Consider the following 17,187-nt stretch of genomic DNA (forward strand, 5'->3'; position numbering starts at 1 on the left):
TCTCTATTCCTTTACTCTCATAACCCAGTGGGACGGAAGACCGACACGACCGGCGAGAGATCAGGCGCAGGACCGACTTTTCACATACCCATCCGACGCATGGATGATCTTACTTGTCAGATAATCAGGTGATCAGCCTGCATTGTCCTAACCAAACTTGGAAATAACATGTTTCCAACGTGGGAATCGAACCCACGACCTCCGAGTCAAGAGCCGCGCTCTATACCACTAGACCACGGAAATGGATCAAGTTGGCGCAGCTAGGTCATTGACCTTACTAAGACTAGTAAGGTTAATGACAGTAATGCTATCTTGATCCATTCTGATTTCTGATTATACTTTCACAGAGTTCCAGGGCCCCCGCTACCATATGTGCAATGTGTGCAATGCACACGGGTGCCATCCTCTAGGGGCGCCAAATTGCCATCTTTAGGGGCCCCAAAACCAAGGTCCCAAAAAATTTGCCTAAAGGGGTGCCAAAATCCTTTTTTTGCACACAGGCGCCAGTTTACGGGGGCCCTGCAGAGTTCATTCCAGATAGGAGCGATGTGAAGAAAGCTTAAACTGTATTCTGTTAACTTAAAAATTGAACTCTTATAAGTGTGTTTTGTGTGAACTCTTAATTCTTATAAGACACAGACTATTATAGATTCATCAGAAAACCGTAAAATATCGATTTACTGCACACTCAGTTTTAACCGAGTATGCGGAATGCGGTATCGACCTAGACTAGAAACATATATCACTTCATTGCCAATCGCAGTTTGTATAAAAAACGATGAAATATCGTAAGATGTTTGCCCGAGGGTCAATGACCGCTACTGCCAGTTATTGCACATGTATAATGTATCGGTGGTAGGCCCCAGTAGCATCTACGTTCGGAAAGTGTTTGAAAAAAACCTATTCTGAATAAAAAAAAATTGACTTTGACTTTGACTTTTGTATATAAAGTAGCCAGTACACAATGGCCCATAATTGCCCACTGCAAGTCAGGACACATGGGCATTGTGCGCCACGCCTGAAAAACGTCCGCCATCATACACCATTTAATCCCGGGTCTACACAGTGGTGATGGCTTGTAGTGGGCTTATTTTGTAGTGGGCTAGCATGATCAATTGTGAAGAGGCACCTTCAGAATACAACATTTTTCACATCTGCTAGTAAAATTTATTTTCCTCCTACACAGCAACAGCCGCCCCCGCAGCCCCCGCAACAACAACAGCAGCCGGAACAGCAGATCTCCCCGCAACAGCAGGCACAGGCGCCACCGCAGGTGAGTCTAGTAAACTTTATATTTTAATTTTAAAAAGTTGAAACGTCAAAATTGTGTTTTATAAAGTTGAAATGTCAACTTAAACACCATATTTTGAAAAAAAAAAGCGCGGGAACTTGAAAAAGGCGGTCGCGGTATTTTTTCTTAAAATTTTAAAATTATTTTTTATATGTAAATAGTTTATTTTTAGTCATATTTTCTCTCATTAGTAGTGTAGTTACGTTTTATTTAGGTAAGTCTTCTTTTATTTTGTAGTTTATAAGAATACCATGGAGAAGCCTGACCCGGGGGGACCTGGTCCCCCCCGTTGGTCATTATGTGACCATTTCGAATGAATCGAGTATGGATACAGATGCTTCATACTCAACAAACCCACGTAAACGTCCAGCTATATCTAAAAAGCGCTGTAGGAAATGTATGAAAAAAATTAAAAGTGACCCAAGAAAAGCTAAAAAAGATGTTAATTGCATGTGTTCTAGCGATTCTGAAAACAACGCAGCTTGTAAAGACAATAATATAATAGCTGAGACACAAACAATTGACAATACCGCGAAAACCAAAGCTTAGTTGATTCTAGGGTAAGTAGGTTAACCTATAAAGACACTGACTCGACTCCATATGTAGTTCACATACAGAAAATAACAAAATCTCCCAATGAAAATGTTAATTTTCATCCCATTGTTTTTGGCCATTATTTAAAGAAAAATAATATACAAAATATAATTGATGGTAGCATAAAAAAGATCGCTAGAAATAGATTCATTTTCTCTGTATTCGGATGCTAACAACTTTATAAATAGCCAACAATTAAGTGCAGATCAATATAAAGCCTTTATACCTTCTTTTCAAGTTAGCAGAATAGGCCTAGTCAGAGGGATTCCCGCTGATTGGTCTGATGAGGATGTTATTAATAATATAACAGTTCCCTTTGGTTGTGGGGAGATTTTAAAAATAAGAAGGCTAAAGAAAAAAACTGTTGTCAATGGAACAACTCAATTTAATAATACGGAGTCGGTCGTAATAACTTTTGATGGACAAGTATTACCCAAGAGGGTGTTTATGTGCTACAATGCTCTGCCTGTAGATCTGTATATTTTCCCTACCATACAATGTTATAACTGCTGCAGGTATGGTCATGTAAAAAGTCAATGTCGATCCACACCTAGGTGTTACAGGTGTGGTCAAGGTCATGCTGGAGAAGACTTCTCAGTGGAGGAGGATTCTATGTACTGCTGTATTTGCCATGGTTCACATATTGCTACAGACAAAAAGTGTCCTGAGTATCAACGACAAAAGTCCATAAAAGAGTCAATGGCTCATTTTTTTTTTTTTTTTTTTTTTTAAAGAAGGCAGGTCACTGTAGCCCTGACGTCACTGCGACCCATGAGGATCTATTGTGACTCCTTCGCACTAGAGTATCATCCCCAACCCTATACTGCTCATAAATTGAACGATATGGTTGGGGTTGGTGCCACGAATTTCCTCTGTGGACGAGTATTCGTGGCGACCAAGGTGCCTGTTCCTGCTCTGTAGTAGAGCAGGGCAGTCGAGGAGAAGGTGAATAGGTGTTTCATCCTCCTCCTCACAGAATCTGCAAGTCATTATGCTACAAATACCCATTCTGTTTAGGTGTTTGTTGAGCTTGCAGTGCCCAGTTAGGCTTCTGGTAAGGATTTTTAATTGGTTCCTACCCAAGGTGAGCACTAATTCTGATTGTTTCTTGTTGAAGTCAGGAATTAGTGCCTTGGAGTGTTCAAGGCCAGGGGTCTCAGCCCATTGCTTCCTGCATAGTCTGTGACCCCATTCCTTGAGCACTTGCTTTGTGGTACTGGGAGTTATACCACAGAATGGTTCTGGACCATATATGAGACTCTCGGCCCCAAGCCTAGCCAGCTCGTCAGCGGTTTCATTGCCGGGGACGTTGCTGTGGCCCGGGACCCATACTAGGCGGATGTTGTTGTTCCTTCCAAGCATGTTTAACGTCTCAATGCATTGCAGAACTAATTTGGACGAGACTTCTGCGGCAGTCAGTGCTTTAAGTGCAGCTTGACTATCGGAGAAGATAAAAACGTTTTTATTAACTAGGGCCATCTCCAGGCTTTCTAGTGAACAACCGAGGATAGCGAAGACTTCAGCCTGAAACACGGTCGCAAACTCCCCCAAACAGGCGTATTTGCCTTTTGGTGGCCTGCCTCCGTAGATTCCGGCTCCCGCACGGTTGTCTTTCCTTGATCCATCTGTGAACCAAACTATGTCGCTAGGGCGGACATCGATTGGATTTTTCCTTTCCCAGTCCTCCCTGGAAGGTATAAAAACCTGGTACTGCTTCGAAAAGCTATACACCTTGATCATGGCATCTGATGGCATGGCCATGATAGGTGATTCACTGAGAGACTGTTCCAGCTGTCGAAATGGGGTGGAGACCCAATTCGTCCCACCCGCCGTCCTGGCCCTGAGAGCCACCTTTTTGGCCTCCATCTGAACAAGCAGAGGAAGCGGAGTTAAGTTGATCAGGGCCTCGAGGGAAGCGGTGGGTGTTGACGAGAGTGCACCCGTGATTATTAGACATGCCAGTCTCTGTACGCTGTTTAGTCTTTTGTGACAGTTTACTTGTTCAGCCTTTTTATGCCACACTGCGCAGCCATATGTGGTAATCGGTCTCACTACGGCTGTATATAGCCATAGCATTGCCTTCGGCCGAATACCCCATTTAGAGCTGACAAGCTTCCAACAGGAACCCAGAGCACATCTAGCCTTTTTCGTAATATACTCGATGTGCTTATTCCAAGTGAGTCATTTGTCTAGGATTACTCCTAGATATTTGACATCACCCGCAAACTTAATAGTTTTCCCAAAGAGTGTTGGGGGTCTTAGTCCCTCCAACTTCCTCTTTTTGGTGAAAGGTATCAAGACCGTCTTATCAGCATTTACTGTTAGCTTGACCCTTTGGCACCAATTCTCGACGACTCTTAGTGCTGACTGCATCAACCCAGCGACCACCGATGCACATTTTCCCACCACCATAATCGCCAGGTCGTCAGCGTACCCTTGAGCGTAGTAACCTATGAGGTTCAGTTCCCTTAGTAGCTCATCCACTACCAGGGACCATTCCAGGGGTGACAAGACACCTCCTTGTGGGCAACCTTGTGTCAGCCTGATTTTGAGTGTCAGGTCCATAATAGTCGATGAGGCTACCCTATTGTCGAGCGTGGCTTTGATCCATTTCCTAGTTGTTGGATCTATATTCTTTGAAGCCAGGCCATTTGTGATAGAGCCGGTTGAAGTGTTGTCGAATGCGCCTTCAATATCGAGAAAGACACATAACGCAATCTCTTTATCTTCAATTGCTCTATCAATCCGATCTACCAAGTCCATTAGGGCCGTCTCGGTAGATTTGCCTTTTTGGTAGGCATGTTGTCTTTCATGCAGCGGCATTTTAGTGAGATAGGTGTCCCTTATGTGTAGGTTGACCACCTTCTCCATTGTTTTAAGCATGAAAGAAGTGAGGCTAATTGGTCTGTATGACTTTGGTAGAGCTTTGTCTCTGTCCCCACTTTTGGGTATGTAGGACACCCTTACCTTTGTCCATGCCAATGGGATGTAGCCCCACGCAAAACTTGCTCTGAATATTTTCAGTAGCATAGGAAGGATAATGTCCTTGCCCTGCTGTAGGAGGGCCGGAAATATATTATCCTCGCCGCCGGTCTTGTAAGGCTTGAAACTGTCAATTGCCCAAGTGACTCGGTCAGGCTTAAAGATCACGGAAGCTCTTCTCCAATCGTCAACTGATGGTCTCGTTTTAATAATCGTATGAGAGAAGGCTTCGTGATTTTCGAGATGGATACTGTTGGGGAAGTGAACGTCGGCTAGTAATCTTAGCGTTTCTTCCGCCGTTTTAGTGTAAGTACCATCTGGCCTTTTCAGAGTGCTGGGATGAGAGCTAGGGGCCTTAGATATGACTTTATATAGTCTGGAGGTTTGCGAGGTGTTATTCACTTCCTCACAGAACCTTGCCCAAGAGCGTCTTTTGGCCTTCCTTAGCTCCCTATTAAACGTCGTCAGGGCGGTTCTGTATGCGTCCCAGTTCCCGTCTCTTTTGGCTCTGTTAAACAGAGCTCGAGTCTCTTTTCTGAGTTGCGCCAGAGTACCATTCCACCAAGGTACATTACGTTTATTTGACGTTTTCTTAACAGGACAGCTTCTGAGGTAAGCATCATTCAAGCTATGCTCCAGCTCTCCCACCGTTAGTTCCAGTTGTTCTACGGTCTTGACAGCTTTGTTGACTGCTGCGAGGTTTAACTGCAATTCCTCTCTGAATACACTCCAGTTTGTGGCCTTAGGATTCCTATAAGTTACCTCTTTCCCAGGCATACTGTCATGTATATCAAACCTAATGTAACAGTGATCGGACAGTGAGTTATCGTCCGATACATGCCAGTTACAGGCGCGATGTCGTATAGGGCCTGTGCATACTGTTATGTCAAGGACCTCCTGTCTCAGTGGGTTGATAAACGTTGGTTTAGTACCCTGATTCAAAGTGTGGAGGTTATTAGTAAGTAAGAAGTCAAATAGTTTCTCACCTCTGAAGTTTACGTCGGTGCTGCCCCAACTTGTATGATGTGAGTTGCAATCACTTCCCAGGATAAGTTGGATGCGCTGATTCTCGACGTAGTCTATTATCGGTGATAGCTGCGTAGTGGGGTCTTGAGTGTCTCCAGGTAGATAGGCGGAGCAAACCATCAGTTTGCCTGCAGTCCCTCCGGGCTCCTCAATATACGCAGCTACAGTGTCATCTGTACACAGGCAAGAGACACACAAAAATTTCATCCTCTTGCTGAAGAGGATGCAGGATCTGGGCCTCTGGCCATGCTGAAAATAAAGTACGTTACCTGCCAGTCCAAGGCCCATCACCGTGTTCCCGTTGACCCACGGTTCTTGGATTAAAGCAATGTCGAGCGCCTCCCGGATGAACTTCTGACAGAGTACATCTGTGGCAGCCTTCGCGTGTCGTAAGTTGACTTGTATTACTTTAATCATTTTTTTTTTTTTTTTTTTTTTTTTTTTTTTTTTTTTTTTTTGTGTAGTGTTACTGTGAAGTGTAGCTGTAGAGTGTTAAAGTGAGTATATGTGGATGGATGTGTGTGTGTGTTTAGTCTGTGTGGTGCAGGTTAGGTAGTCGGAGCAGGGGGTTTCGCGCCACTTTGCGACTTGAGTGCTCCTGCGCTAATGAGGGCAGCTGTGCTGGCTTCCTCACAGCGCAGGCGCCCCCAGAGCCACCACGTCCGCGTCCGCGTCCACCACGGGACTGTCCAGGCCTACCCCTACTCACAGTTGCCACTTTCAAGGGAACTTGAGGTCTGGGATTGGTCTGAGCAGCCGGGCGTCCGCCTCCCCTGCTGGTGTGCACGTGCAAGTTTTGTGCTTGCACGTGTAGGGTGTTGGGCTGAGCAGTAACAGTGGCAGATGATGTGCCGCTGCTGCTAGCTTGGGGCGGCGCCGTGCCTCTATAGCCTGTAGGCTTAATAAGAGGTGCTGGCCGCCATCCTTTATGTGAGGTGTGGGGCTGGGAAGTTGAGCCCAGCAGAGGTGTTGCCGTCACTTCGTCAGACCCTACAGGGTTTGACAGGAGTGCCGGTTTTGGTCCCTTCAAGCGAAGCTGAACCCGGTTAAACCCGAAGTAGAGCTGAAAATCCCGCTCGGAAAGTAGCTTGACCGCAGATTCGTCGAAGGAAAAGGTAAAAGTTTGACCCTTTCCATCGGCTTTCCTGCTGACCACTTTCCAAAGCCGGATTCCCATACCTCCATTCTGCGAGGTCAGTCGCTTGATGATTCCTACCTCGTCCACCTCTAGGTCAGGAACCCACGCCGTAGCGTAACGGGGCTTAGGCAGCTCCGCCTCGTCAACGACGCGGAGGGCTGCTCCATCCCAGGGATGGATCATGTCTATCAGCCGCGCCAGCCACTGCTTGGAGGCAGCGTCGACGCAGGTGAAGACAAGTCCACCCGATCTGTGGACGCATCCTATTAGCTTAGGTCCCTCTCCCTCCGGTTGATCGTCGATGACTCGAAGAATGCATTTCTTCAACCCCTCGGCGTTCTCCTGTGAGAGAGGTCCCCCAGCATCGAGGATGCCCACACGAATGGCACTCGCCGCCTCACTGAAACTCGGCTTGGGCGCCTGAGCACTAGTGTGCTTGGCTGCCTTCGTCGGTCTTTCCTGTGAGTTGGCGGTGTCAGAGAGCTGCCGTTTGGAGCTCGAACGCTTCTCCAACTCCTCGGCATACTCAGGAAACTCACTGAGTGGTTTCTGACAAAGGGTCTTCGCCTCTTCGAGGCTCTTACCCCTCGCCATCCACCACTCAATGCGTCTCTTGGCTGCCCCACTGAGTTGTCTTCTTCTTCTCTTAGGGGCGTTAGCGGTAGCGCCAGCCCCAACTTCAGAAGAAGAAGGTGCAGAAGCGCTAGATGGCAATGGCTCATAATTGCTTGTCGTATTCTGAAGCCTCCAAACTCCATCCAACTGTATCAAAATTATATTCTGATGTACTTATATCCTCCAATACTTTGTCAGCACATGTAAATATACAAAAATCAAGCTTTGTAAATAACAACATTAGAAATTTTGTTATTTACAAAGCTTGATTTGTAAATAACAAAATTATTTGTAAATAATAACAAAATATTTGTAAATAACAAAGTATTACTATTGGTTTGGGTAATGAACTGATTAGATTATTAATGTCAGAAAAAATGTTATATGAAGGGTGGGGTATATACAATGAAACGAAACATATGTTATTTACAGATGCAGCAATGATTGAGAAATCTGAGTGATGTGGAGGGAGAAAAATATGATGAAATGATTGATGATGTTTGATGAGCAAGGCTGTACCACTATGCCCATCAGATCTATCTTCCCTAAGACAGGAATATCCGGAAATCTTAAAAAGAGATTCCGGTTTTAGCCATGTCTCTTGTAAGGCAAGAATAGATGGTTTATATTTATTAATTAGATATAAGATTTCATGTTTTTTGCTAATTGCGCTTCGACAATTCCACTGTATTATGTGGTCCATTATTGGATGTATTGTTACTATTTATTTCTGTATTCAATGAAGCTACGTTGGACGGTGATAAAGTAGATAGCAATGTTATTAATTTGTTAAAGGCTAGAACGGTTTCTTGGATGGAGTTAAAGTCAAAATTAGGTGCAGGATAGGCTGAACCATTATTTCATAATGGAGGATTATAATCCTTTACTAAAGTATTATGAGCTTGTCTATCATACCCATACTCCTGTCTGTGAGGAGATTTAGGTTGTTTAAAAACTGTTTTTTTGTAAGATTTTTGACTTAAATTCAAAGTCAAAAACCTTTCCAACAGTAGATTTATGATCTACTGTTAGATCATAAATCTACTGTTGTAAAGAATTATAATTTTAAATTTAGATGACTGTACACAAACGAGAGTTGTCCGTAAAGGTATTCCGCAAGGATTTGTTTTAAGTCCTTTATTGTACGACTTATACACTGCTGACTTAGAAAAATGCTTAGACTTAAATAATATAATAAAACTGTTATAATACGCAGATGATAAGGCAATTTACATAATTACTAATTCTATACGTGATGCTTGTAGGGATCTGACAAATGTCTTAAAGAAATTAAAAATTTGGATGGACAAGAATGGCTTACAGTTATCGGTTGATAAAAGCTCGGTGGTTTTATTTTCACGGATGCGTATGCCTCCGCCTGTAACAGTTTTTTATGATGGAATTCTAATTCCTGTAAAAGAAAATGTAAATTTTTTAGGATTATATTTAGATTCAAAATTTAATGGTAACGCACATTTTAAATACATCTATTCAAAATGTGAACGAAACCTAAACATGTTAAAAAGTCTTTCCGGTGTTTGGTGGGGATCCCATCCCTTTACAATGAAATTAATCTATAATGCAATGATAAGAAGCATATTAGATTATGGGACTTTTCTTTTAGAGCCATGTAATTTAAGTGCATTACAAAAAATTGATAAAATACAAGCTAAAGTTTTACGCATAATCTGTGGTGCTATGAAATCATCTCCGATAAACGCTCTTCAGTTGGAGTGTTGTGAACCTCCTCTTCAACTCCGACGACAATATCTGGCAGATAAATTTTTCCTTCGCTGCTACCAATTTCTTAATCATCCTTTAATTCCTAAATTTAATACTCTATCTCAACTTTGTTACGATAAGTTATTATTACTCTAATATTTTCGGATTCCTTCAGCGCTTTGCAAACCCTAAATAAATTCCCTTTCAAATTAAAAAACTGTTTTCCTATTATTATTCAGATTCGTAATCTTTTATATAAATGTAAATTGTGCCATTGTGGCATTATAGGCAATGAGTTAGCTGATAAAATGGCAAAAGACGCTATATTTTGTGGGGATGTATTTCCTTTTCATAACTGCACTCATGATTTGGTTGCTCTTGCCAGGAACTCTCTCGTAGAAGCGTGGGATGAGTCATGGAGACTGAGCAGTCAAACAAAAGCAGTTCGTTATCAAAAAATTCAACCCGTGATCCCAGCTAAGCCTTGGTTTGCTAAAATTCACCTCTCAAAAAACGTAACATCATCGATTATTCGAATGAGACTGGGTCATTTGTGCATTCCTACACACCTTAAGAGAATTGGCGTTCGACGTGATGATTTATGCGAGTGTGGCGAAATTGGCGATTTAAACCATATTATTTTATCCTGTCCTCTCATGTCATCATCATTCCAATTTATATCATAGCTTATCATTGATTCCTATCCCATTTCCTACTTCTGTAAATAGTCTACTTCATTATAATAATAAACATGTATATATTTGTTTAGGTAATTACCTATCTTTAAATAACATTAATATTTAATTTTGTATTTTATTGTAATTTATTTACATGTAAAGTTATAAACTATATTAATGAACGTATTCCAAATTCCGTTCCTGTTATTCCTTCCGCTAGTTCCTTACCTTTTACTCGTCTGTGGCACAACATACGTAAAATTGTGTCAAGTTGCCAAGAAAAATAAAACACCATATTTTTTAATGTTCTTAATAAAATAAGGCAGAAAGCAAACCGCACGCAACAATATGTAGTATGTACTATCAGAGAAGTTGATTCCCATGCAAATCGGGGACCTAAGTAGTTCGGCTGCGTTACGTCAAACCCAGCTGACAGATCACAATTAACATTGAATTGACATATTCGACCAAATACCGTTGGTCTGTCAATTGCATAGGAATCAACTTCCTCGATGGTACAACCAGCTTCGCTTAATGAAAATCTAGTTATTACAGTATATCACAAAACACACTTACAGATATAAAGTAGCCCGTGTGCTATTCCGAGCTCTAGATTACGACCACCGCTAAACATTTCATATTTTGATACTCGTACATAGGATCAGAGTAGACAGAACTAAGGAATACCTCGACTTCAAACAAATGGGCGAATCTACGTTGGACACGACTGTCACTTTCAACATGTTTCGCAATGCTAAGTAACGTATAATATTAATAGAGCTCGACAAGGCTTTAAATACACGTGGCGAAAAAAGGAACTAACGCTGTCATCATACAAAAACGCCATTTTTGACAGTTCTCCTTTATCAGCAGCGCCCTCGCCCACGTTCATTTAAAGCCTTGTCGGACCATACGGTGCGCGCTAGCCGAACAAAGGAGTAGGCCGACTCAGAGGAGATCCCGAAAATACGTTTGACGTAGTATGTCATCTACGTCAAACGTATTTTCGGGATCTCCTCTGAGTCGGCCTACTCCTTTGTTCTGTTTACCCTGATAGGATCAATTCTCTCCTATTCATAGGATCAAAATCGTTTTAGTAGTTTTTGCGAAGAAGTAACCAACACACAAAGCCTCTCAATATTGGTGTGTTTCAACAGCAGGCCCCAGCCGCGCCGGCGTACTACAAGGCCAGGGAGTACAACCCCGAGACCGCCGTCAACCCCCTCGTCAAACCCGTCAACGCCAGTGAGTACAACATGTTTTGACGGTTTTCGATATTTCATTTGCTAAACCATTGCCATTAAATATTAATCAAGCTTAACCTGTGACCGAACTTACCATGTGATCGAATTTAGCCTGTGTCTTGACTTACCCTGTTTTCGACATTACCCTGTGACCGAACTTACCCTGTTTCTGACTTTACCCTGTGTGATGTGTCTGAACTTACCCTGTTTCCGACATGACCTTGTATTCGGACTTACCCTAATTATATCTATTGCTATTTGCCACAGACCACCTGCAACTCGCGTGCTGGTACGTGGCGTACCCGGTCCACTGGACGTGCCTCCACACGATGCCCGACTGCCGCGGCCGCTGGTACCCCGTCACATTCGTTATCTCCATGCTCTGGATCTCTTTCTACTCCTACTTCATGGTGTGGATGATCACTATTATTGGTGAGTTTTTTAGTTATATGAAATAATCATACCTGGAAGAAACCGCTTAAATTAGTAAGACCGCCATTTTGTACAATTTTTTAATATATTTTTTGTCGTTATTTCTTTTGTTTTTGTCTTTTTTATTTTTATGGTTTTTTTTTCTTTTGTGTATGTGCAAATAAATAATTTATTACTATTATTTTCATTATAACCTCAAATGCGATTTTTAAGCGACTTCTTGACGCTCGACCACTACAAGTCATTACGAAAAATTTGCCAATGCTAGACATCGATTGACATATTTTCTCTAGACTATTTTTCGTTGCTTCTCTATCATGGTTATGCCAAAGACTTCTATCAGTTTAAATAGAAGTCTTTGGGCAACGCATGGTGATCGGTGACCTAATAGTTCTATTATTATTAATATCAAATGCAATCGTTGCTTCTCTATCATGGTTATGCATAGTGATTGCTGACCTAATTTTGGCACACAACTTTTAATTGCAATTTAGATCAAAATGAATTGAAATAGAGTATAGCTGCCATGATTTTCTGTTTCTTTGAGACAGCTGTTTAAATTTTAGGCATAAAGACACGGCTTATCTTGACAAAAACTTAAACTATTACGTGGGAGAGCCATGCTTCGGTACGTCCTCACAGAAAACCGGCGTGAAACAGCGCTTGCGCTGTGTTTCGCCGAGTGAGTGAGTTTACCGGAGGCCCAATCCCCTACCCTATTCCCTTCCATACCCTCCCCTATTCCCTTCCCTTCCCTACCCTCTCCTATTACCCTATTCCCTATTAAAAGGCCGGCAACGCACCTGCAGCTCTCTGATGCTGCGAGTGTCCATGGGCGACGGAATTTGCTTTCCATCAGGTGACCCGTTTGCTCGTTTGCCCCCTTATATCATTAAAAAAAAACTTAAGTTTCGTGTATATTTCAGGCTACACCCTGGGCATCCCGGATACGGTGATGGGTCTGACTTTCGTGGCGGCCGGCGTCTCCGTTCCCGACGCGCTCTCCTCTCTCGCTGTCATTAAAGAAGGGTAAGCGTTGATCACCACGCAATAATCTTATATATATAAAATTCTCGTGTCACAATGTTAGGCCGCGTACTCCTCCGAAACGGCTTTACTGATTTTAGCCAAATTTTATATGCATATTCAGTGGGTCTGAGAATCGACTACTGGGTACTTATTATATTGATAAGTGCATTTGTTGAATAAATAATAGTAAATTATTATAACTCGAGACTTACGGCGACCATCGTATGTGCGACGGGATAGCGATGGACATTGCCATGGTGGCATACTTATTTAGTCACTGCAATAAAATAATACGGGCGAAATACTTTAAATGGCAAAGAAACGCTTGCCGGGACAGCTAGTAATAACATAAAAATATGCTTACTAATAATACGGATTAAAACATAAGAATATTGAAGAAGACAGCTTAATCGTAAGCAAATATTTGTTTCACAAAACAAATAAGGTAACTAAAAGTCATAATTCCAATCACTCCTATGTAGTAAAATCAGACATTTGAGTATAATATGACAACTATATTACCCTCTCTATGCAGTTCACCCCGGACAGACTTCTCCTATAATAATCCTTATTCCTTACCAAGTATAAACTAGGCCTTTACATCCGTTGTGGATGATTAATACAGTATTTTTCAGAGCGAAGTAACCACTCCTCAAATACTATAGTGCCTGGGACAAGATTTTTAAATGTCCGTATGGTTGCCCAAGCACATACGGCATTATCGCATCATAGTCGGCCTAGTCTAGAGGAAGGAACTAGTCAATACGTCTGGGACCAACTATGTGCGGGTTTCCTCACGATGTTTTCCTTCACCGTACGAGCGACCGTATTATGTACTTGAGATCTGAAAATGTCTCATAGGTACACGCCTCCACCCGGGTTCGAACCTACACCCTCTAGGAGTGCGAACCGAAGGTCTGCCCATTTATAGGCCACGGACGCTCTCTACCAGTATCAGTAAACTTATACTCTTCCAAGTATAAGTTTACTGATAACATTTTACAAAATTATAAATATGCATCTGGCCTTTCTTTCATCTAGACAAGCGGTAGCGTGTCAAGCCAAGTTCAACATTTTTACTCTCACATTTTTAGACAGTTTTTTTGGGCTAACCGTACCTTTTCCTTTCTTCAGATACGGTGACATGGCGGTGTCGAACGCCGTGGGTTCCAACGTGTTCGATATCCTGGTGTGTCTCGGGCTGCCGTGGTTCATACAGACCGCCATCATTCACCCTGGTAGCCACGTCAACGTCATCAGTAAAGGTACACTTTGTGAAGGTTTTTTCACTAATATTATAATTGAGCAATTTATTTATTTATTTCATTTAAATAGACGAAATATGTTTCATAATAATGAGTCTTTCTGTCTGAAGTTACGAACATCATTTGGAATTTTAAAAATTACTCACGAAGCTTTGATTAAAGTAAGCCTAAAATAGTATATTATATGTATCCTTTATCGTGTGAACACCTGTTATAAAACAATATTTTTGATTACAAAAATTAATTATTTTTGCAAAAATAAAATAATTTTCTGGGATTACCTACTAATCAAGGTAAGCCCAGATACAGGGAAATCCAACGAACGAAATTCTTGCAAAAATATCAACTTGTATCCGGACTTACCCTATATCCGAATTTACCTTGTTCAGTTCTAACAAAAATAACATCACTGAATCTTTCAGGGCTAATCTACTCCACTCTCTCCCTGTTCTCCACCGTGATATTCCTGGTGGTGGCGACTCACGCTAACGGCTGGAAGCTGGACCGCAAGTTCGGTGCTGTGCTGATGGTGTGGTATCTGCTCTTCATCACGCTGGCCAGCCTGTACGAGCTGAACATCTTTGGGGACTACCACCCGCCGGACTGTGACTCGGCCTATTAAATACTCGTTATCACGAGAAACTATAACAGCTCCATGTAACAGAACTTCCAACTGTTGTTTGTTACATCATTGCAGTTATAAACCATTTGCTTTAAAAATATGTTGACAGCTATATTTTGACAGTTGATTATTTAAAAAATCTTAACTAATTCTTAATCTGTGTTAATAACATGTCCGAAATTAAATTATTTAGTTTATGTATTTTTTATTTATTTATTTATTTATTTAACTCAGGCATCTTGGCCCATATTATAAATACCAGACTAACATACATACAATTATACTAAAAACTAACACTAACACTAAACACATTTTAATATTTTAATACATAAACTAATTACGTAGTAACTAATTCTTAATCTGTGTTAAAAATATGTCCGAAATTAAATAGTAGGCAGTATTTAGTTTATGTATTTTAATGGCTAATCAAGGTAAGTACGGATACAGCTTAATTACGATGTCACCGAGTATTTTGTTCGTGTGGTGGTGTGCGGTGTCTAAAAATGGCGTTTCGTACCGACATGCAACACCCGGCAACAAAATACTCGTTTTACTTTAAATTTTGCATTATCCGGAATTACCCTGTATCCGAACTTACCCTGATAAGTTCTAATATAAGTTTTCTCACGATAACTTACAATTTATTTAAAACAAAAGTTATATTAATCCATAATAATAAGACTAGTCACAGAAATTACCAAAGATATGAGAAGTGTATGTGTTTATATTAAACTTAGAAAATAAACCTTCCTATCATTATTTATTCTGTTAACAAAAGAACCAAAGTAAATACTAACCACTTTAGGCCAGAATCTTATGAGCATAAAACATCGATTTTTCTAATTGTAATAGTCTTTCAATAGTTTAGATGAAACATTGATCTCAGGTTTATAATACTCAAGCATTTACAATTTACATTAAGTATATTATGAGCTGATATTTGAGGAGGCAGTGCAGCCGCTAAGTTAATTTTTATGATACTTAAATTATTTTTAGCTCTGTTATGACTTATGACAGTTAAACTTAAAGCATATGGGCTCTAAACATTTACAGGTCAACAAGGCTTTAAATGAACGTGGCGAAAAAAGGAACTAACGCTGTCATCATACAAAAACGTCATTTTTGACAGTTATCCTTACCAGCAACGCTCCCCCCGCCCACATTCATTTAAAGCCTTGTCACACTTTATAAGTATTTAATATTTATGTATTATGTTAAAATATATTAAGTACCTACTTTAATGCACTACGTAGGGCTATGGAATATGCACAGGCCTCTTAAAGTAATTAACGTATTAGATATTTTTCTATTTTTGTCCGCGTTAGAAATTTCTTAATTTTTTTATTAGACTGTACATTTTTATTTCGTTCATCCCTGTAATGTTTTTATTTTACTTGTGATGATGCCTAAGTAAATTAACGATACGTTACTCCAAGCCTTTTAAACAAATAATTAAAAAAAATATATCTCATTAAATACTAAATTTAGGCACATTTATGTTGAATAAACTCTTTCGAATCATTTTAAAAAAGTATTAACGCACAAATAACTTTGAGTTTCAAGAAAGTTGTTTTTATTTTGAAGCATATGAGAGATTCTTACTTAATAATTTAGTAAATGTATGCCCCTAGGAGACTTGAATGTCAAAACTACGATTAATTAAATAACCACATAACTATCCAAATTGTTTTATCAACTTCTTCCAGTTAAAATATAAGTTAATCCCTTCCATAAATCAAACTTTTGATCCGATAATAAATATCTACGCTAGACAACGAATGAGATGGCGAATTTAGTAGCTTTAGATTTTTTTGTGGCGAGATCAGGGTAACCAGCAAAGCCACTTTAATCCCCTGACAATATTCATATCCCATTTCGATTTTCATTTTAGTTCTGTGTGTGCTATCAACTTGAACCGTATTAGCCGCAATACGAAGGTGTTATAATTTGTTCAAGTTAAATTATTGTATTAATTAATTATGAATTGAAACGACATAATAACATTGTACTTGTTAGCTAGTCGTAATCGTGCTACCACATTTGTAACAGACAACGGTGCGAACTTTATTCGATACCCCACCGATATTATGCTAACCAAGAAGGACTAAGGATAAGTGGGATGAAGTTCGATTGTGATTTGTGTATGCTACACCGCCGGACATTATTATTAATATCGGTACGTAATAAAAATTATGTCTGGCAAACCGTGTCACACACGATCGAACTTGGTACGGAGTGCACCAAGTTCGTTGTGCGGGCCTGAACCAAGTTCTATAGTTTGTTTGTAGTTTTAAGGAGTGAGCACACTGAGACGGGCCGTGCCGGGGCTCATCGCAAAAATCCGCCTCCATACAATTTGTATGAAAGCGGAAATCCGCTGCGCCCCGACACAGTGTGCGATACGCGCATCCGCTTCCATACAAATTGTATGGAGGCGGATTTTAGCGATGAGCCCCGGCACGCTGAGCCCCTGCACGGCCCGTCTCAGTGTGCTGACTCCTTTAAAATGATCGATGAAACACTGTATGAGCGAAACGTTTTTCCTCGAAA

The 17,187-nt window shown here is 40.9% G+C and overlaps 1 protein-coding gene and 1 long non-coding RNA gene across 2 annotated transcripts in view; both read left to right on the forward strand.

Moving 5' to 3' along the window:
• LOC121737598 (probable sodium/potassium/calcium exchanger CG1090) overlaps positions 1-14,807 on the forward strand; it is a 45,617-nt gene extending 30,810 nt beyond the window's left edge. Inside the window, exons 11-16 of the mRNA XM_042129257.1 lie at positions 1,187-1,273; positions 11,203-11,290; positions 11,557-11,721; positions 12,648-12,750; positions 13,885-14,015; positions 14,438-14,807. Coding sequence (XP_041985191.1) covers positions 1,187-1,273; positions 11,203-11,290; positions 11,557-11,721; positions 12,648-12,750; positions 13,885-14,015; positions 14,438-14,637 — 774 coding nt within the window. The 3' untranslated portion in view covers positions 14,638-14,807. The remainder of the gene's footprint in view (positions 1-1,186; positions 1,274-11,202; positions 11,291-11,556; positions 11,722-12,647; positions 12,751-13,884; positions 14,016-14,437) is intronic.
• On the forward strand, positions 4,747-8,162 carry LOC121737604. Its single transcript, XR_006037164.1, has 3 exons — positions 4,747-4,757; positions 7,718-7,723; positions 8,079-8,162. It is a non-coding gene; the product is annotated as an uncharacterized LOC121737604 (long non-coding RNA).
• Positions 14,808-17,187: the final 2,380 nt, after the last annotated feature.

The sequence above is a fragment of the Aricia agestis genome, chromosome 21, assembly GCF_905147365.1.
Source record: "Aricia agestis chromosome 21, ilAriAges1.1, whole genome shotgun sequence".
In the NCBI taxonomy this organism is placed as follows: domain Eukaryota; kingdom Metazoa; phylum Arthropoda; class Insecta; order Lepidoptera; family Lycaenidae; genus Aricia; species Aricia agestis.